Source organism: Malaclemys terrapin, chromosome 1, assembly GCF_027887155.1.
Source record: "Malaclemys terrapin pileata isolate rMalTer1 chromosome 1, rMalTer1.hap1, whole genome shotgun sequence".
Taxonomy (NCBI): domain Eukaryota; kingdom Metazoa; phylum Chordata; order Testudines; family Emydidae; genus Malaclemys; species Malaclemys terrapin.
Window position 1 is genome coordinate 14,049,835 of NC_071505.1, and position 20,394 is coordinate 14,070,228.

The following is a 20,394-nucleotide window of genomic DNA, read 5'->3' on the forward strand; positions in this document are numbered from 1 at the left end:
GAATTGTTTCTTACTGTAAGCTACAGATAGAGTTGTCTCCTACTGTTTCCTGTAATATTGAGCTTTTTGGTAACTAACATGAATAATTCCTTTGATGCTTGCAATGCATTTACCTTAAATAGGCAGATGAAGTTTACCCATAAATAAGACTTTTATTCTACAAACTATGATGTGCCAGTTTCCCTTTAGGACAGTACAGATCACTGCTACACAAATCCTGAGTAAAATTATATTTTTCAGTCTGATTAGTAAAATTGTATAGATCTATCATGTCAATAAGTCCACTGTTGTTGACGGATATAGGGTGAGAACACTGGGATAGGGCAGGAAAGTTATAATGACAGTTCAGTTCGTCGTTTCTAAAGCCATTGCTGAGGGCTAGGTTTAGCAATGAAGAAGACTATAAGCTGTAACTTCTGAATTATATATTGATATTGCTCAGTCTAAAAGAAAACACATACAGACAAATTAAATAGGGCATACATTATACAAGAGTATACCATTAATTTTTAAAAAATAATAGTTTATCCTGGGAAGACCAGAATTATGGCTTTTGCCTACAAGCATAATCAAACACGGTAAAAAAAGACACATAACATAGACTTTATTATTATTATTATACATGTTAAAAATGCACATCAAAATAGAATAAACAGTTAAAAAACTGTTGCAGAGGACATAAGAAAATAGTGTGTATATATTTTATATATAAAAATCTACAGTATTTACTAGTGTTGATACATATTTTGGAGCAGTCCCAGGCTGCTAGCACAAAGTAAATTGTACAGCTTTATTTATTATGAATCACAGAACCATGGTTAAAACTTTGGGATTATTACACTTAACCACATTATATACATACATTGCTAAGCTGCTGTAAGCAATCAGAACTAAGGTAAGCCCAAGTACTATTCATCATCTCAATTTCAGTTTAGAGTTTTTCAGTGTAGTGCTTAGCTACTGTTCCTTCACTGCAGTTTGCAATCTTTAAAATATAAAACTGCCCCGGTCATCACCAATTACACCGCTCATTATATACACAAAAGAAGTGTGTGAAATATAGTAAATGTTACTTCCATTTTTAAAAACAAACAAACATTTTACTTCTGTACCTTAAAACCTAGACAGCTAACCTGCAGCAAGAATAGGCACTACAGCTCATTCTTTAAAAGACAAATTGATCTGTTTTCTAGTGTTCAATGTACTCAGCTAACACATCTCAAGAAAATGCAAATTGACAAAAACCTCCCCAAAGAAAGACTGATTTTTAAGTGTCCCGAACCTACCAGTGTTTTGGTATTTAAGTATTAGAGCTTTTAACAGAAAAGATTTAAGGACTCAGTCTTGCAAGAGGTCTGTCACCCTCAGCTCTCATTAACTTCAATGAGAGTTCTGAGTGCTTAGCAATTCCTACATTCAGCAGCTCATAAGACTGCACCCCAAGTATGCCACTTAACCTGCATTTTTTTTTCTTTTCACAGTGGATGAAAGCCAAGGAGAATGTAGAGTACAAAAGGCTGCAAACACTAATTTAAAAAAAATATTTAATTACAAAGAGTCTATTAAGCTTCTTATTAACAGTCCAGGGCTGCACATCACACAATCTCTCAATGACCTGACAGTGCAGCAGCACTTGCCCATTCCTGGACATGAACCTATTGCTTTCTGGAAAAAGGAGGGCAAAAGCAAAACATGTCATTGAACTGACATTATCAAGCTCATGGGAAAGAGCACTGAATGCATTCATATAGCACTAGGGTTGCCAATTTTGGTTGGATGTATTCCTGGAGATTTCATCAGATGACAATCTTTAATTGAAGATTAATCTTTAACTCCTGGAGACTCCATGACAATCCTGGAGGGTTGGCAACCCTACACCACACACAGAGGGTCAAAATAGCTACACAACCCCCATGTTCGGCCCTCAAGTTTCAAGTAACTGGCAATACTCTTATACCAGTAAGAGGACTGTTTGGCAAGCCAGTAGCTCACACTATGGTTTGCTAAGTTAGACCCCATGGTAAGGCTGCATGCTGTGAGAATGCAGCACCATTTCTGCTTCTAGCATTGTATATGTTGTGCTCAAATAGTTCAGGGGACTTAAATGGGAACACAAAGCATTGCTTTGCAACATTGGATTTGGGTACAAAGGTACAGACTCCGTGCTGAAAGTTCACCCAGACCCTAAAGACTGGCTACACTCAGACTGCCCTGATTTTAAGCACCATTTGTCGGCCAGATCAGAGTGACACTCTTTTTGGCTCCATGGTTTGCTTGTCTGTTCCTTCTGGAAGAGGGAAAGGCAAGATAGCAGCCAAAGGAATGGAGATTAACTGGGAAATAGCATCCCATGTAAGATTACATTAACAACCCAGAGCATCTCTCCATCTTCAATCCGATCCTGGGTTACTGAGGCAGTTTGTATACAAAGACAGGAAAGGCCATCCAAAATGAATGGGTCATTTATCAAATAAATTACAAAGAAAATAATTAAACTGAAATAAAATACTTCACTAACCTAGCCCAAGAGTAAATGCAGCTACATTTTAGACTCTTTAGTTCTTCTCCAGCTACATGTTTGTGTATTTGCACAAGCACACTTACTGCATTGTAATGTCAGTCAAAATACAGCTTGCAAATGTGTTACAGTTGCTAGGCAGAAAGATTATAGCTCTGTGCAAATTATTTAAATTTCAGAAACATGATAGTGTTAGACACATTTTGCAGATGACTCTACTGCTATTGCTATGTTTATATGCATCAGATCCCTTTCAACAGGTTCAATGCAAGTTTAAAAGCTCAACTACCTTTCAGCCAAAGTTTAAAACGGCTTTGAAATAATGTTATTACTTTATCGGAGAACTGCATGAACTGCCCACGTTCTGTATAAAATACTGACTTGGACAATTATAAACACAGCAATATATATCTAATGTTTTCAGTTCTTGCTTATTAGTTAGCATTGATGGATTCTCACAGAAGCACTGATTCATGCATAGACATCCCATCATTTTGGTTTCTGTAGTGCTGGGCAGGGGCTGGTGGGCCTGAATATTGATATTGTGCTGAACCATGTTCTTCCAAGGTTGGTGAAGTCCTATATCTTATTGGACTATCCACAGAAACAGTTGGAAGATTATGGTCCTGAAAAGGTGTTGGCTGACTGGCTGCATACTTCTGTAAATTACCCAAGTGGCTTTGGTTAGCATCTTGGTTCCAGGGCTGCCTGTATATCTCATGTCTGTACATATAAGCAGCATCTGGCCTCTTTCTGTTGTCTGGCAAATAATCCACTGGAGGAATTATAAATTTGACACCTGAGGGTGATCTAGAGTTGCCAGGATAGGCATCAACAGGTAAGACTTCTATTCGACTAGAAGGTGGAGAAATAGGATTTTGGTGATTGGCAGGATAAGAGTTCATATGTGGTTTATCTGGAGAAAAATCTGTTGAAAAAACAGAACCATATGGTCTACCAGAAGTGTTGGTTCGATTCCCATGATTATACTGTGAAGGTACAAAACTTGCACTAATTGCGCTGGAGGCAGGCTTTGGAGTGTTTCCATGGTACGTAGGTGGGTTACTATAAGATGGTGGTGGCTGTTTAACATTTGATCTGTGATCTGACCCATCAGACTGAGATGAATATCTTGGGCTTCTCTGTTGGGAACTGATGGCATAATTGTTGGATATTTTTAGTGGGCCAGGAATTTTTGCACCTTGCTTTCTAGGACTACTAGAGTATGTTACATTCCTGGGACTTTGCGGATGAGCTCTTTCTAGCATCTCCTCAACAGGATTCTCATTCTCATGGTCAACACCTGGAATATTGTCATACTGCGATGCATTAGACCCTCGCTTACCTCCATCAGCATCCAAACCCCTCATCTTTTGCTTTACATTCAATGGCTGTGGTTCACCAGGACTTGGTGGCGTGCCTGAAATAGCATGGTTTACTGACCTACCTTTTACCTCCACGGTAAGTTTTGTAGTCTTTTCAATAACTTTGATATCTGAAGGTTTATTCCATTTAGGTACAAATCCCCTTCTTGTATCTGAAGTAGCATTAGAATTTTGGTTAGCAGCTGCATTGTTATATTGTCTAGAATTGTCTTGTACTGTTGACTGAGGCTTTTTTCTGATATCTACGTCATTCTTAGATAGCTCACTCCGGACTGCTGGTCCAGGCTTTTGTTGTTTTAAAGAAGGCTTCTTTTCCAGTGAATTAATTCTTCTTCGGTTATTTGGTGAATCTTCTTGTACTTTTTCAGGAGATAGTCTCCTTTCTGTCCTTCTTGCTGTCTGTGTTCTTGAAATACTAGTGTTGCTCTGTCCATTGAGCATATGAGTAAGATTAAGCACGGCAGGCTGAGGTTCCAATGGAATTTGTCCCAACGGCTTCTTTGGAAATTCATCTTCTTTACCTAAAAAATAAGTAATAAAGTAAATTGAAGTTTCTTCATATGGAACTCTGTGTGTGTGTTAAACTCTCTCTCACACACACACACTCTACATAAAAGACAAAAGTCCAGACAGCCAAATTCAACTCTGGATTTAGATCTCAGACCCAAAGTTCAGTTATATTTAATCTAGGGTTTTTGTTCTGGTCTATATATAATGTCTAAGATACGGGTCTGTTTTACCACTGTTATACTGAACATTGTGGAAAGAAGTACAACTGAGAACTGTCATGTCATTTTTACATTACTGCTGCTTGGGAAAGCAACTAGCAGTGGACTACTGGAGTATTCATGGAGGGGACCCTCTTCATCCCCACAAAAACCTCGTGGGCAGGAGTAGATTAGGAAGTCCCATTCCACCGAAGTAGTTAAGAGGCTCTGGAGGAAGGGGAAAGAGATAGCTGTTTCTCCCTTCCAGAAGATAGATAGAGAAGGAAGACTTCAATTTTATTAGTGACCTTCTACCTTGAGTCCATAACAGAGGTTGAGGGACAAAACCTTGGTAAGAATCCCAGTCCAATCCTCCTGCTCAGCAGTTGAAGGTGAGCTGCTGAGTTTCTCACAAGCCCATTATCCTTGAGCTCATACTTCTTCCTTATTAGGTTTAGACCACTGGCTTGCAGCTGTCTGGCAAATTTTTGAAGCCCTTTATATTATTCACACACACACACACACACACACACACACACACACACACACACACACACACACACACACACACACACACACACACACACACACCAATGACCCCAGGGGAGTCAGAAATAAATTCAGCATATAAATGCTTGTTTCTTAACTTTGTTAGTATAAGTATGCAATCAGGTGTGCAGTTATGCTAGACAACTATACCATGCGAGATGAAACACAAGGCCAAGAGACTTCTAAACACAAGAAAAATGGGTATCCAGTGTAGCTATACACCCAAAGTATGCAAGAGCTTTTAATTTTTAAACACAGATTTTTTGTTAAACACTGAACAGTAAGTTCACTAAAACTGACTAATGGTTACATTAGATAGTTACACTTAAATGCTTTGTCAACCAATCAGCCTCTTTTCATAATGACCCTATTAAAAATGTATAGTATAGCTAAAAGATTATGCTTACCACCTTCATTTTTTAACTTCAGTTCTTTTTATGATCATTGTAGTTTGAAGAGAATTTATTTAAATATCTAGATACTACTAAGGTCCCCATCACCACGGAATCTGAATGCCAAATAGGAACACTAATATTTCTGTTCTGACAAAGATGGCAGTAAAAGACAACAGCATTTACTTAAGAGCAGCATATAAGTGGAGAGTTCTCTTTTGGTTATGAGCACAACATATCTTCCATCATTCAATGTTTAAATGTCAGTCTCTTAAGGGGACACAATATTCCAGATTGCAACCATGTAAAAACTTAATTATAAACAGAGAAATGAGAGCTATACAGACTGTCTGATAATGCCCATATGACTATTTATACCAACATTTCTGTTCAAATTACTCTCTCCTTTCAGCAGTCAGAGCTATTTTCCCATTCTAAATTAATACTGGTAAATAAGTTATTTCCACACCTTGTAAAATTGTAGCTTCCCTACTTACGTACAGCAATTTCTTTCATATTATAAATAGAAAAAAGTTAAGTATGTAATTTTTAAATGCATCCCCCACACAATCTGTTTGAAAATTTGCCTGTAACTTTTAAAAATCAGACAGGATAGCCAAATAAACTCTATCATATATCAGTTTACTAAGTAAAAACTGCAAGGCCAGAAAAAAAAGCCTTGGTTTTGCTGAAAAATTATATAGAAAAGCTATGTAAAATTGTTGGTAGAGAAATAATTTAGTGTTTTGATCCTCATTGCTGCACTAGAGACACAGGACCATGCAACTTTTGTCTATCACTGGAAAATCTGAAGTTAAAAGTTAACATCTCATCATCACCAGTTATTTGTATGAACAATTCATTCTGCGTCTCTGTATAGTGCACCTGAACGAACACTCAGACATACTTGTGTCTCTAAAACAGGGATCGTCAACCTTTGGCACATGGCCGGCCAGGTAAGCACCCTGGTGGGTCAGGCCGGTTTGTTTACCTACCGCTTCCGCAGGTTCGGCCGATTGCAGCTCCCACTGGCTGCGGTTCGCAGCTCCAGGCCAATGGGGGCAGCGGGAAGCGGCAGCCAGCACATCCCTTGGCCCGCGCCGCTTCCCGCAGTTTCCATTGGCCTGGAGCAGTGAACCGCGGCCACTGGGAGCCGCGATCGGCCAAACCTGTGGACGCGGCAGGTAAACAAACCGGCCTGACCCACCAGGGTGCTTACCCTGGCCGGCCATGTGCCAAAGGTTGACGATTCCTGCTCTAAAATATAATGTTTAGAAGTATTAATAGCGTCATGGAAATTGTACAAACAATATGAGTTAAATCTTTGACAGCTGATTCTCATTAAAGGGGGATGGCAGAAACTGAGATTATCATTGGATAGCACATAGGAACTGTCATCAAGGATCAGGGCCACATCATGCTAGATTCTGCATAGGCAATAAAAACAGAATTTACAGTCTAGGTGTCAGACAGGAGGTGACAGGTCCACAAAACAGAAACGTGATGAGGGTGGGCGAGATGACAAAGTAACAAAATGAGAGTTTAACAGAGAAGTCTCTGTTTGCTGCTTGCCTAACTAATGCCAGTTTCATAGTTATTGTATGCTGGTGGTCATTCTCATTCTGCTCCAAATGAAGTCTACAGTGTTGTGTAAGGTCAAACTTACCCCCTGCCTGAGGTCTTGCTGCAGTAGTAATTTAAAACAAACGTCAGCCTAAACTTAATCCTTCCAGCCTGACTGTTCTTAAGTTTTCTCGTGTCTATCACTGGTTTCACTCCAATCAGGTGGTCTCAAAACTTGGCAGAGTTAACAAGCTTCCTGCCACAAAGAGTCAGCAGAATCCACTCAGCTGATTTATGCAGGGCACTAACCCCTGCTAGCCTGATAGGTCACAGAAGAGTCCAGCATCCCTATGCAGAGGGGTAGATCGTGCCACTCTGTTACAGTTATATTTCAAAAGAAGGTAAGTGAACCTTTCAAGCTGACGATTAAGAAAATAAAGTTAAGTTAGAATTGTTTTCCCCACAAATTTCCAAGACACAGAAAAAGACATAAAAAAGAGAGAAACTATGAAGGGGCTAATAGAAAATCCATAAATGTCTTAGAAAACCTGAATCAGCAAGTGCACTCAAATCGCACAGACGACATGATCAGTAAGAAAGAACTGACTGCTTTTCTGCATGGCTCTGGTTTTTTTTTTTTTTTTTTAAACAATCCATATAGAGTACATAGAAACTATGATGACAGGTGCTTTAAGAATGCTGAGAGATTTCTTCATAACGATGGCTTTCCAAGACAATATACTGAACACTACATCACACAGTTAAAAAAATTGTCCCATATTCTTTTTGTCCCCTCTGTAGGGGGTGGAATTCACTCCCTACAGAGGCTCTGCAAAACCTTTAAATCATTTATGTCCCACTTACGCCCTCCAACTAGGGTGTATGCAGAACTTAAGACCTTGTGCTTGTCTTCTGCACAGGGGTGAATTTCACCCTTAATAAATATTCCAACACTAGAGCCATATGTCGTTAGTTTTTCCCATCTTATTTGTCTCAATGAATTTTTTTAAATTAAGTAGTACAGCATTTCAGAAAAATGAAGCAATTCTGTGTAATACTAAACTGTCTATTTTAATGATAAGAATGAAGTCTGAATCGGGAAGTAAATACATACAATATGCCCTTCAAAAAAAAAGTTTGTGTAAATTATACAGAAGTGATCTTGGTTTTATATGCTGTTAAGTAGTTTGCAACTTTCAGGTGATCCATAAGGTGTTATGGGATGTTGTAAGAAAATGGCCCATCAGTAACTATAATGATGTAATTTTAACACAGATAATTTAATGTGCTTGTATGCAATAAACCTCTTAAGAAAAAATGGTCCTCCTTTGTCAATAATGTCTTCCATGCTTGAAATATAAGTATTCAATCTATTTTCAAACAATAAATAGTTGCATTCATATTTAAATATGCATTCCAGTGCTCTTCCAGTACCTACATCAATGCTTTCTGTATTTGCATATACACATTTAAAAGCATCAACTGTTTTCCCTTCTCTTTCAGTCTTGAAGAAATTCACATAGAGCAGATTGGAATCCTTTGAAATGTGCTTGGTTGAACAATAAGTTTTTTGTTTTTTTTAATTCGACACACTTAAGGTCTCTTAATTACCATTAAGCTTTCATAAAACCCAAGCGAGAATATTGCAGACATTTTTTATTGAATTCTACATTGCTTTGAAGATTATTTTCTGTAATCTTTCTCGCATGGTTCACAGTAACCAAGTGCATTAGCATTGGTGTGTGTGGTTTATATGATGTATGCAATAACCTGAATTATAGTCATAAAAAGGATGTCAGAACAACCCTACACCGTAATATTAGTTATGGAACACTATTGTGAAGCTGTTAAACTTTAGACTGAATATTAAGACCAGAGTAACAGCCAAAATGTTCCAAGCCTACAACTGTTCTTTCGAAAGATAAAACCGTGGGCATTCTAATAACGTGATACCAGGCTTTTACTTTCTATGATTTGATGACACTGGAGCTTAGAGTCTGCATAGAAACAAAAGATAAGATATAGGATAAAAAAAGACAGAGCTTTATATCTTCATCATAAAGCCTCCACACAACACAAATTAACTTGGCCTCACACTCAAACATCGAAAATCTTGTCTGGATCAGCAGAGTATTGGAGTACAAGAAGCATTTGTACTCCAAACTTTAGATACAGCCACTTTACTAAACTCTGTTAGCTATGCTCCGTTTTCCTAACAGGTAAAGCAGCAAAACACATACCTGGATCCTAGGCTCAGTCATGCTCAGCTTAATTTTCACTAAGGTTTGCTCACCTCTTACCATAACACAACCAAGGCTAAAGACATCATCAAAAGTGATGGGGTAGTGGCATAGTCCAATAACAAGAATCTTACAGCATAAAGGCATATTCCAAACCACTGCCACCTCCTACAAAAAGAACACTGTTTTAAGCTATAAACAGACTATATTTAATTAGGGTGTTGGTCACTCCCAGTAAATCCACAATCATTCTTAGGGGCTACCAACTGCATTAGATGCCAAGAATAATTTATTGCCCTTGAAAACAATAAGAGCTCTTAAATTTAACCTAAAATTAAAGAAAATGAAATCCTTTGAGGCACATGAAATAAAAACAGGAAGAATAATTTGCACACCCATCACCATGCATATTAATGCAAATATATATGGCTCAAACTCACAAAGAAAGCATGCAAATCATGTACATGAATGTTGTGAAAAAGCCAGAGATAAAATACCAGGAGACACTTGGGGGGTAGTAGCGAACAGGAAGACCACGATGTCGGGTGCTGGTAGGAACAGAGGAAAAAGAAAAACAGGTTCATATCCTCACCTCTAAAAAAAGCAAAATGAGAAAAAAAAATAAAAAGAAATACCCAGAGTGAAAGAGCAAGCAAATAACCATAGAAACAGAGAGAGAGGGAGAGAGCGAGCGCAAGCCCCTCTGTTGAGAAGAAGTATGCAAATAAAACATCTCATGACTTGTCACGGTAACATGCCAAATATTCCTTTGCAAGTTCTGCATCATGTTCCACCACACTTCAGCCTAAAGCTTCACCTGCAGCCTCAGCCATGCTTTTACCTTGACCCCTTCAACTGCGATTTTTAAGCTCAATTGTTAAGAGTCCCCAGAGCTGAACACCTAAGAATTAGCAACAGGGTGTTCTCAGTGTTGCTGCCTTAACTGGAATTAGTTTCCACCATTGGCCCAAAGATTGAGTTTACTAACATTCAGGGCATATTCACTTGTTTGACTGCAGGGCACATTTTAATCGAGTTAACAGTTGTTTCTGGGCTGGGAATTGTTATATAGTTTACAGAGGTTAACAAATCTTCTCTTTAAGATGCATTTGCACCAAAAGATAATATTAATAGGGCAACTGAAAAAAAAACAGAAAATATGAAGTGGAAACTGTCAGCTGGTGGCTGTTTTGGCAGCAGCAATTAACAGTATTATTGCCCAAATGTGCTGGTTTTGTTTTCTCAAGCTTTCTGGGCAACTGGATTTTTCTTAGCCTGCCATTATTAGATGCATAGTGAGGTGTGAAATTGTATTCTTCCTCCTCCTCCCCTTTAACATACCAAGAAACTAAACAAAACATTTAATTATTGGGCCTTCCTCAAAAGGAATCTGATAGAAACTCTGCATGAGAAACGACACAGTTGATACTGTGCCATTTTTTGTGTGGAAGCGTGTAATGATTTGGTTATCCTGTGTCTAAAGTTAGGGGAGTCCATGCAACATCAGTACAAAAAACCAGAGAGAGCAGCAAAAAAACGGGGGAAAACAAAGAAGTCAATACAACTAGTCCTAAAATGATCTGAAATTAGAGTCATATTAAAAGGGTTTTTATTCTACTGACTTACTCTTGATCTAAAAAGTCTCTGTCACCACCCAGTGGAAATCAATCCCAACTACAAGACTTTACAGATTAATTGCTTCAGCAGGCACTAACAGCTTCTTGCATTGAATAACAGACATATAATTGGACTAAAGTGCTTTAAGTGCTCTCTCCGGTGAATAACAGTCTAGTCCTTAATTTCAGCACAAGCATATACACACTTTGTTCTAATACAGTTTTCAAGCATAGTAAAGGGTCAGAAAAATTATTCAGTTAAAATGACATCTTGGTATTTTGTGTTTATTTAGCATCAGTGACTTTCTCCATCTTATTTGCTCCATTTACAAGTCAAAAATGACTTTTTAAAATGTTACTGCTTGTTCCGGATGTTCAAGCTGCTATCAGAAAGTCAGACTAGCTTCTTGCTCCTCAAAATGCCATCATCAACGAAAGGGGATTCTGGAGTTATAACTTGGATGGCAATTTTGATGATGGAGCATGAGGCAGACGAGAATACACAGTTTGCTTTTCTGTAGCTATATTAGGTTTGCAGTGCTGATGGTCGCAAAAACTCACTTTATAATTATAAACATTTGTATTTAGATTAAAAACAATGCAATTAGTGAAAAATGCTTAACAGACTTCCAGGACAGTTTTGTGTCAAAGCAAGGTGACTTTTTATAGTCATTTTCTAGTTATAATCACATTACATTTTATATCACTAATTCTTACATTTCTTGAGAAAAATTGCACTGAAAGATTCAGTAAAAAAACTGTGAACCACCAGCTGCATCATAATTTCATTTATAGCGATATAAAAATGTGCAAACTAAAGAGGTCAAACAATAAAAGATTTTTAAATAGTGCAGAACCAATATATAAAATTGCTGGAAATAACACCATTCCATGCTCTACTATCCTTTTATAATATCAGAAAATACACATCAGACAAGCACTAGAAAAATTATAGGAAACACATGATAGAAATGCATTTTGGTTTAGTTGGTTAATAAATAAAATGCAGTACAAAAATTAAAAAATAGCTACGTTTGTTTTCTCCAAACATATAAATGAAAAATCCCAAATTCCTCTGAAACAAAAAACAATAAAAGATGCATAGCATCAGAAATAGTAAATCAAGCAGAGTTTCATAATTTTGTTGCCTTACTTGTCAATGTCGTAAGATGCATTTCACTGTCTAACGTTTACAGCTAACGACATACATCCTTTGGCAGATTATCACTAAATTATTACATACACGGCTGCAGAATTCATAGAAAAATATTAAACTGAAAAACAAAATCTGTGAAAAACATAATATTCAAACTTTCCACTATTTTTTCCACACACAAAAGCGAGACATGTGGATGCAACTGAGGCAGCCAAACTTTAAAGCAAGGGTTACTACACACACAGAGTGTAAAATGACTAAGCGGACAAAGGCAGATTCTAAGTTTGGAATTTGACAGAAATAGTGCCTATGTAAAAGTGGAGCAGTGCCTATTAGATGACCTCAGGAGAAATTTTCAGCTACTTTAAATTGGTGTAGCTCCATTGAAGGCTTTACAGACATGAAGAAATGTGAGATTTGGGTCACAGGATGATTTTTTGGGCCTCTTTTGTACTTTGTGGGTCACAATATGGATGGTAGGTGACTGCAAGAGTGGACTTCAGGATCTTCGAATTTTGAAGTCTGACCTGACTGACTTGTTCAGGAACTTTAGACTCAGAATCCAGTTTCCACCCAACTACCTAAGGTCTACAGAGAAGGTAGAGGCAAGCCTCTTGGAAGCACATTGATTTTGTTACTGATTCTATGACTAAGAGAATAGGTGGGAAGTTATTCCCATAATTTAGGAGCATTTCAAAGGATTTTTTTTGACACTGGGCAAGTAAAGAATCTGTGTTAAGGAGTTTTTTTGAACTCAGTGGCATAACTCAATGAGTTACTTTCATTACCCATTTATCTACAGAGCAAAGTACCCACAGAGTAACAGCCTGTTCCAAAAGGATCCATCAGGAGGATGGAGACTGGAGTCATGCAGACTTAGAGGTAGTGTGCATTAGCAGATTTTAGAAGTTGTTCCTTGGCCGTGTGGCCCTCACTGCATTGCGATGGCCCCAGGAGATGTTATTTTCTCTTCTGCTAAGACTGTTTGAGGGGATGCAGAGGAGAAATCTCAGAAGGGTTGCTTGCCCCTACATGAGCATTTGTAGTCCTCCTCCTGGTGCCTTGATGAAAGGAGGGGCTTGAAACTATGAGGCATCTTCTGAAGCATTCCACATTCCTAAAGCTTCCACCAGGTTAGCAGAGGCCATCCTGGCACAGATTGACTCCCAAGAGGATTCTGACAGAAAGGTTAAAGATCTCCAATCTGCTCTATGAACAATATTCCTGGCTTTGGTCTTCGGCATTTCAGTGGGTACCCTATGCTTTATGCCTAGCTTCATGGCAACTAACTTGATTGTGATCTCATTGTGCTCCTGGAACTTGGATGTTCACACTAAGTATTTAATGGCTTCATCTCAACACACGTAGGCAAACCATTTAAACAAAAAAAAAATCAAAACAAATATTGACATTTTTCTGCCTCTTCATCCCCTCCCCTTCTTCTGAAGAAAGGGAGCTCTTTGGTTCTGAGTTTAAAGCCATGCAAGAAGAAACCAAGGGAACTCTGTTGCAGGTTTCCTCCTGGAAGTGCTGGGCAAAGTTAATACCTCTTTTGATATCTGACCACAACCTGCCCATATAGGGTGTCTGGATTTTCCTGTACTGACAAAGACTGACAGATGGAGAATTCCACTGAGCTTAATTAGTTCTCTGCTATTTTTGGATGACTGATACTGATGCAGTCTGTTGAAGGCTATATTTTTATGTTCATTTTAAATGGTTTTTAGTTCATAACAATTAAAGGTGTAATTGTTGCTCAGTGCAAGAATGTAAGAAAGGATTTCCCTCCAATTTTAGTTGAGAAAAAAAAATAAAACAAACATTTTTTTCCCCCCAGACTCTAATGGGTGCTTACATGACCAGACTAGTTTTTCTAAGCATTGCTACATGGCATATAGTGATTTGACAAGTTTATGTAATAAATAAATAAATAAAAAGGGCTAAAGATCATGCAGGTAGCAGAATCAGACAGATAGACATTTGAGCAAGGTTAAATGTCTAGAGAATGCTGAGAGCCTGTAGAAAAATATTATTGCCTGAAGACAGTGATTAGAAAAACCAAAATGAACATCAGAGTGAAGAAAAATCAAAGGCTTGTGAAATTCATATGAAGAACAAATGAGGCATCAGACTTACTCAGCTAAGGATAACAGGAGACAAATCTGCTAGATTTCTGAGGATTAGGATAAAGGTACTTTATATTTATTTTGTGAAAAAGGTGAGTAATATTTCCACGCACCCCAAACAAAAATATACTACACATACAGAGAGTTTCCCAGGCTACTAAGGCAAAAATCGAAGTCTCCTCCCCACATCCAGCAATAAAACATAATTAGCTTTCTTTGCAGTGATTTTAGCCAAGCAGCAGCACACACCATGTTAAAAAATAGTTATTTTTTTTTCATATCAGTGGTACTTTGGCTACCCAAAGTAAGAGCAAAAGAAATTCTGAAAACAAACTATTATTGGTTCATCAAGGGCCACACCTTTTAACAAACAAGATATGCATTGTCTACTGTGGAGTATGACTTGCATTCCATCTCCAGAATTTCTCATGGTAGCGATACATGCCCTGCACCTCCATGGATCATCATTCCCCAGAGATATTTACTCCTAAATACCCCCTTCCTCTGTGATATATCAAACACTCAAATACATGCATCTTTAGTGCACACCTCACTCCCTTCCCCAGGGAGACCTAGGATTGGACACTTGTCCTATTTCACTACTATCAGTGAGAACTGGTATGAACCCAATCTTTCTTTCTGCTTTAAAGTGACACTCCAGGATGAGTGGGCAACAGCAAGGCCTGAACCAGGGACCTCTGGATGTAAAAGGAAGAGCTCCTACTGCCTGACCTAAAGAATCCAGCTTCTGCAGCACAAAGACTGTAGCCCTATATAATCAGTGGTTCTCAAACTTTTGTACTGGTGACCCCTTTCACATAGCAAGCCTCTGTGTGTGACCCCCCCCTTATAAATTAAAAACACTTGTTTATATATTTAACACCATTATAAATGCTGGAGGCAAAGCGGGGTTGGGGTGGAGGTTGACAGCTTGTGACCCCGCATGTAATAATCTCACAACCCCGAGGCGTCTCGACCCCCAGTTTAAGAACCCCTGCTGTATATGGACTAGCCCCTAGAAGGGGGTCAGAGCAGCACTGTATAAACGTGGGTTACACACTGAAGAGAAGTATGACTTCTATCATGAGGAGAAACAGCATAGGAAGGTCTCCCTCAGTCTGACACTTCTTCAGAAGAAGAAAATCAAATGGAAAGTGCTTTCACAGATTATTTTACTCCCACTGGAGCATACATCTGATTGGGAAACTTCATTTAGCCTCTTTCTCTTTTCAACAGGAATCTGAAAATGGGGGGAGAATTCCTGTCCGGCCTGGTTCTTGCTTCCCTCCCTCATCTTGAAGTAAGAGACAAGGAACACCAGTGTGTGCATATCTCCTCTATGCTATAAACTCAGGCACATTCGAGCAGGCCGGTGGGGAGGGCGGGAGAGGTTAACAGGGTTCCCAAAGGGGAGGAATTGAGATCTCCAAAGCAGGGGCTCTCATACTTCTATCAATGCTCCATGGCTTTGACAGAGACACCTCTGAGCTGAAGAGCTGTACCTGGTCCAGCAGAACAAATACCATACTTGACAGGCTCCCTAACCTAGAAACACTGGATGTGCCGGAATTATTAGGTAAGGACGGACCCTACAATCCACTGCCTAGTTAGCTCACTCAACTGTCCCATCTCATTTGTTGATGGAGAACTAGAGTCCTCCACCCCATCTCCCTGGTGCACCAGGATGAGATGAGTTGTGGGGGAAAACAAGTCCCCATTCTCTACCAGTACCCAATCATCCCTTTTCCAGCAGGGCTTCCTCTGCCTCATCAGAGTCCCAGGGATGCCAGGGTGGTGAGACACATACCAAGGTGTTCTTGTTCTCCAAGCCTCCCTTCTCCACACTATTCCCTCTGATCATTCTCTCCCCTGATCTCCACCTCAAACATCTCCAGCTACTTCTATATTCCTGTACACCTCAGGGGAAGTCAGGGTGGGTTACTGACTCTACATATAGAACCATAGAATCGGAGAACTGGAAGAGACCTTGAGAGATCATCTAGTCCAGACCCCTGAACTCATGGCAGGACTAAGTTTTATCTAGACCATCCCAGGTTTGTCTAACCTGCTCTTAAACGTCTCCAATGATGGAGATTCCACAACCTCCCTGGGCAATTTATTCCAATGCTTAACTACCCTGACAGTTAGGAAGTTTTTCCTAATGTCGAACCTAAACTGCCCTTGTTGCTTATCCTATTAATTGTCCTATTAAAACCCTAGGAAATTCTCATTAACCAAAACTTAATCAAGTTTCCCATCCCCCCAAAATAAACCCTAAATAGCAAGGAAATGCCAAGTTAGGGGACATCTCTTAACACTCGTGCAGCATCTTTCCACTGACAGTAAAAATTCTGCACTTCACAACAACTCTCTTCTGCTTCCAACAAATAAAGAAACACTACATATTAATCTCCCTCACAGGATAATGTAAAAACCCATACTTCCCCCACAAATACATAACACACCACACACTGGAATGAGGCACAGGTCCCGTGGAAAAAACCGTGTGAGATCACATAACTAAAAAGTGTATCATAATGCACAGGCAGGTGCAAAGGCCAAATTAATGTTGCACGGGCACCTTTATTCTGGAATTTCTTAAATTTTGATAGGCTGACTTTATAACTTAATAACGTTCTTTAACTTAGTTTTATGTGCATAATCCCTAGGTTTTTAAAAAAAGAAAACTGAAAAAAATCCATCATGTGGTACCATGTGACACCACCTGGGTCACTAGCAGTATTGACCCTTATGATCCACCAACACAGACCACTACCACTTGAGTTAATGGAATAACTCACAGCAGTAGTTTGTTATCTTCTAAACTGACCAGCACGAGAAGGGGATGAAGAGATGCTTTGCCAGTGGGTTTCACAGATATTTGGTGACAGCAAAGGAATGGTGAGACTAAGGAATCATGGGTTCCATTTCAGGATCTGGAGAGGAGTGCATTCTAATGGTCCCAGACTGCCCATCTCCCCCCTCCCTCCCTCCCAGTCCTACTCTCCTTGCCCAACCAATCCCAACTCTCACTCTGCAATCTGGCTCTTCATTAGATCTGTCCTCCTTCCCCTTCACCTCCTTCCATTTGCCTCACTAGTTCCCAGTCCCAGTTTTCTTGCCCACCCAGTCCCATTCTCCCCGCAGCTCTCAGTCCCAGTCTCCTTGCCCAGCCAGCCCCAGCTGCCCAGTCCCAGTCTCCCGCCCCTCACCCCACAAGCTCCTTGTCACAAGCTACTCCCCCTCAAGTCTGGCTCTTATCCCCTCTGCATTTGAGTCAGGCAGCTTCATTCTCCAAGCTGCCTGGGTGACAGCAGGAGGAACACAGGAGAGAGATGCTCCCACCTTCTAATGCCCAGAACCAGCCCATACTGGGGTAGTAGCACTGCGTGTTATTAAGGCAGCCCAACCCTTTCCATGATAAGCAACAGAAAGTAGAGTCTTATAACTTTACCCAACTTCACCATTTGGGCTGAAATTCTCCATGTTGTGGAAAATTTCAGCCAAAACAGTTCAGTTTCTGAGACCAAATGTAGGGAAAAATACATTTTGCAATGTTAAAAAAAAAAAATCGGATGACCTTTTCTTTGGAAAGCTCTAGCTTTCAGACCGCATTTGTGCCATTGTAGCAGAGCAACTGAGCCTGCCCCATCCCAGGGCTAGGGGTGCAAAGCCGGATGACTTTCCCGTAATTGCAGCTGCCAGCTGCTCTGGGCTGTGGTGGGGTTGGCACTGGAACTGAGGTGGGGAGCCTGTTTCTCCTGTGCTCACAATGACCACTCCTGCTGGCATCCAGGCGATGCGGCACAAGAAGTCACCTGACTCAAATGCAGAGGGGACAACCACCAGACTGCATGGGAGAAATACCAGTGGTACTCAAACTTTTGTACTGTGACCCCTTTCACATAGCAAGCCTCTGAGTGCGACCCCCCCCCCATATAAATTAAAAACACTTTTTTATATATTTAACACCATTATAAATTCTGGAGGCAAAGCAGGGTTTGGGGTGGAGGCTGACAGATTGCGACCCCCCCCCCCCCCATGTAATAACCTCATGACCCCCTGAGGGGTCCCGACCCCCAGTTTCAGAACCCATGAAGTAGACTGAACAAATAGGTGGGAGGGGGAAACTGCATGAGGAAATTAGTAATCCTGGTTTTGGACACTGTTGAACAGTTTGCACTAAATAAAGTCTAGGGCCACACAATGAACAAGGATAAAAAATGAGTGAACATGTAATTAAAGACTGTATCCACAATGCATATACAGAAGGAGGCCAAATTAATGTTGTCCGAGCAACCTTAATTCTGGCATTTCCTAACTTTTGAGTGCTTGACTTTGCAACCTTAATATTCTTTCAACATATGTTTGTGTTATAATAAAATTGTATTATTTATAGCTATAGAGAGCTGTAAATAATCACAAGATAATTTGATATTTTTTAAGATGCAGGTTTTTTTTTTTTTTTTTTTTTTTTTTTAAAAGGTGAAAGAGTATCTACGCAGAAAGGAGTGCTCCATTACGCAGTTCATACATAGCTCTGAAAATAAAAAGGAGGAGGTAAATCAGTTCAAGATCTAGAAAGGATGACTAGCTAGAAGGAATTCAAAGGGTATATTTGAATAAAAGGAGGATGTTTTGTTCTTGTTATATTTCGGGGGAATAGCAGTTCTGTGCAGTGACTAATCTATAAAACAATATAGAACCTTGGACTGAAATTTGTTGGCTTGAAAAGTAAGCATCCTCTGATTTTTATCTTCTTGCTTGTAAACATCTCTATTTTAAAAGTTCAACTTAATAAAGTTAATTACACAGTTACCTGAACCTAGGAAGTTTAAGCGTGTTGCATATAAATACAATTAAGTGCTAACAACTTTTTTTAAATGTAGCAGGCTCAGGATTCAAGATGGCAGTTTTGTTTTATAAACCTAAAAGTCATTCAAATACAATAACCACTTTGTAGTGATGAGAAAACCATGTATTCATGGATGTTAATGGCAGGCAATTAACACTTTACAAGTGGGCAACTATATACTTAATTTGTTCAAAAAGTTCTTAAGGTACAGATCAGTATGTGTGGTGGACGTTTCTTACCAGCTGCTGGTAGATCCAACTTTGCTCGTTTCAGTTCAGACATCGAATTTTGGAGCTGCTCTATTACAAAGTCATCTTCTAAGAAGAAATCCTTGGCTAGAGTCTCCTGAAGAAATTCTACAAGTTCTTCCATTTGTAATTTCAGCAGATGTTCTAGATTGGAACAAGAACATTATTGTGGACAAATACGTTTTTATGATAAAAATTCACAGAAAAAGTCTACTAGAGAGGTGAAATGCCTTTACGGATTCTTTAACGATATTGCAGATGGAATGAAACACATCTAAACTAATTAAACAACAACAAAAAAAATCACAGGCAGTTATTTTATACTAGACATTTACTAAGCATGCTAAAAAATACACTCACACATTACCCCTCTAAATATTTTCTCTCTTTTTCATACCCATATATTTCTCTCTAAGTCAATGTTTGAAACTTTAAAGCTGAGTCCCTCTTCAGAAAAATGAAACTAGTCACACACCCCTAAAAGTCCGATATGAGACATTAAAATCTACAGATTTTTTTTCAATGTATATATCTTCCATCCCCTGCCCACCTTGGGAAATGGTTCATAATATACTCATCCTCCTTTCAAAATGCTTTGAAGAGCAGTGAAAATTTAAGACATTTAAGGTGCCCTCATTTGCAAATGAGTCAGTACTCATTGAAATGACTGTGGCAGTTTAGAGCAAGAGAGATTGTTTCAGGCTCTCTGCAGATTCAGATATGTATTGCTGCATCAGTTACATCCAGGTCACATTCTGAAGGTTTATTCTGCAGTCATAACAGCTAAAACACCAACTTTTTATAAAAAAGTTTTACCAGCACAGCTATGTTAGGTAAGGGGGATGATTTTTTTTTTTTACGACGTTAGTTATACCAGCAAAAGACCTTCTTTAGAAGCAGTTATACTAGCAAAAAATGATTTTTTTCTGGTATAGCTTATTTTGCTCACTGAATCAGAATATGCTGTACCAGCAGAAACACTTTTTGGATAGTATAAATGAGTCTACCCTAGGAGGGTTTTGCCTGAGTAGCTATAAAA

General features: G+C 39.2%; 1 protein-coding gene across 4 annotated transcripts in view; it reads right to left on the minus strand.

Moving 5' to 3' along the window:
• Positions 1-408: 408 nt before the first annotated feature.
• Positions 409-20,394, minus strand: part of USP6NL (USP6 N-terminal like) — a 213,217-nt gene continuing 193,231 nt past the window's right edge. For all 4 annotated transcript variants that reach the window (XM_054016532.1, XM_054016540.1, XM_054016528.1 and 1 more), the window contains 2 exons: positions 19,347-19,499; positions 409-4,424 (listed from right to left, as the gene is read on the minus strand). In XM_054016532.1, the coding sequence (XP_053872507.1) occupies positions 2,974-4,424; positions 19,347-19,499 (1,604 nt within the window). In that variant the 3' untranslated portion in view covers positions 409-2,973. The remainder of the gene's footprint in view (positions 4,425-19,346; positions 19,500-20,394) is intronic.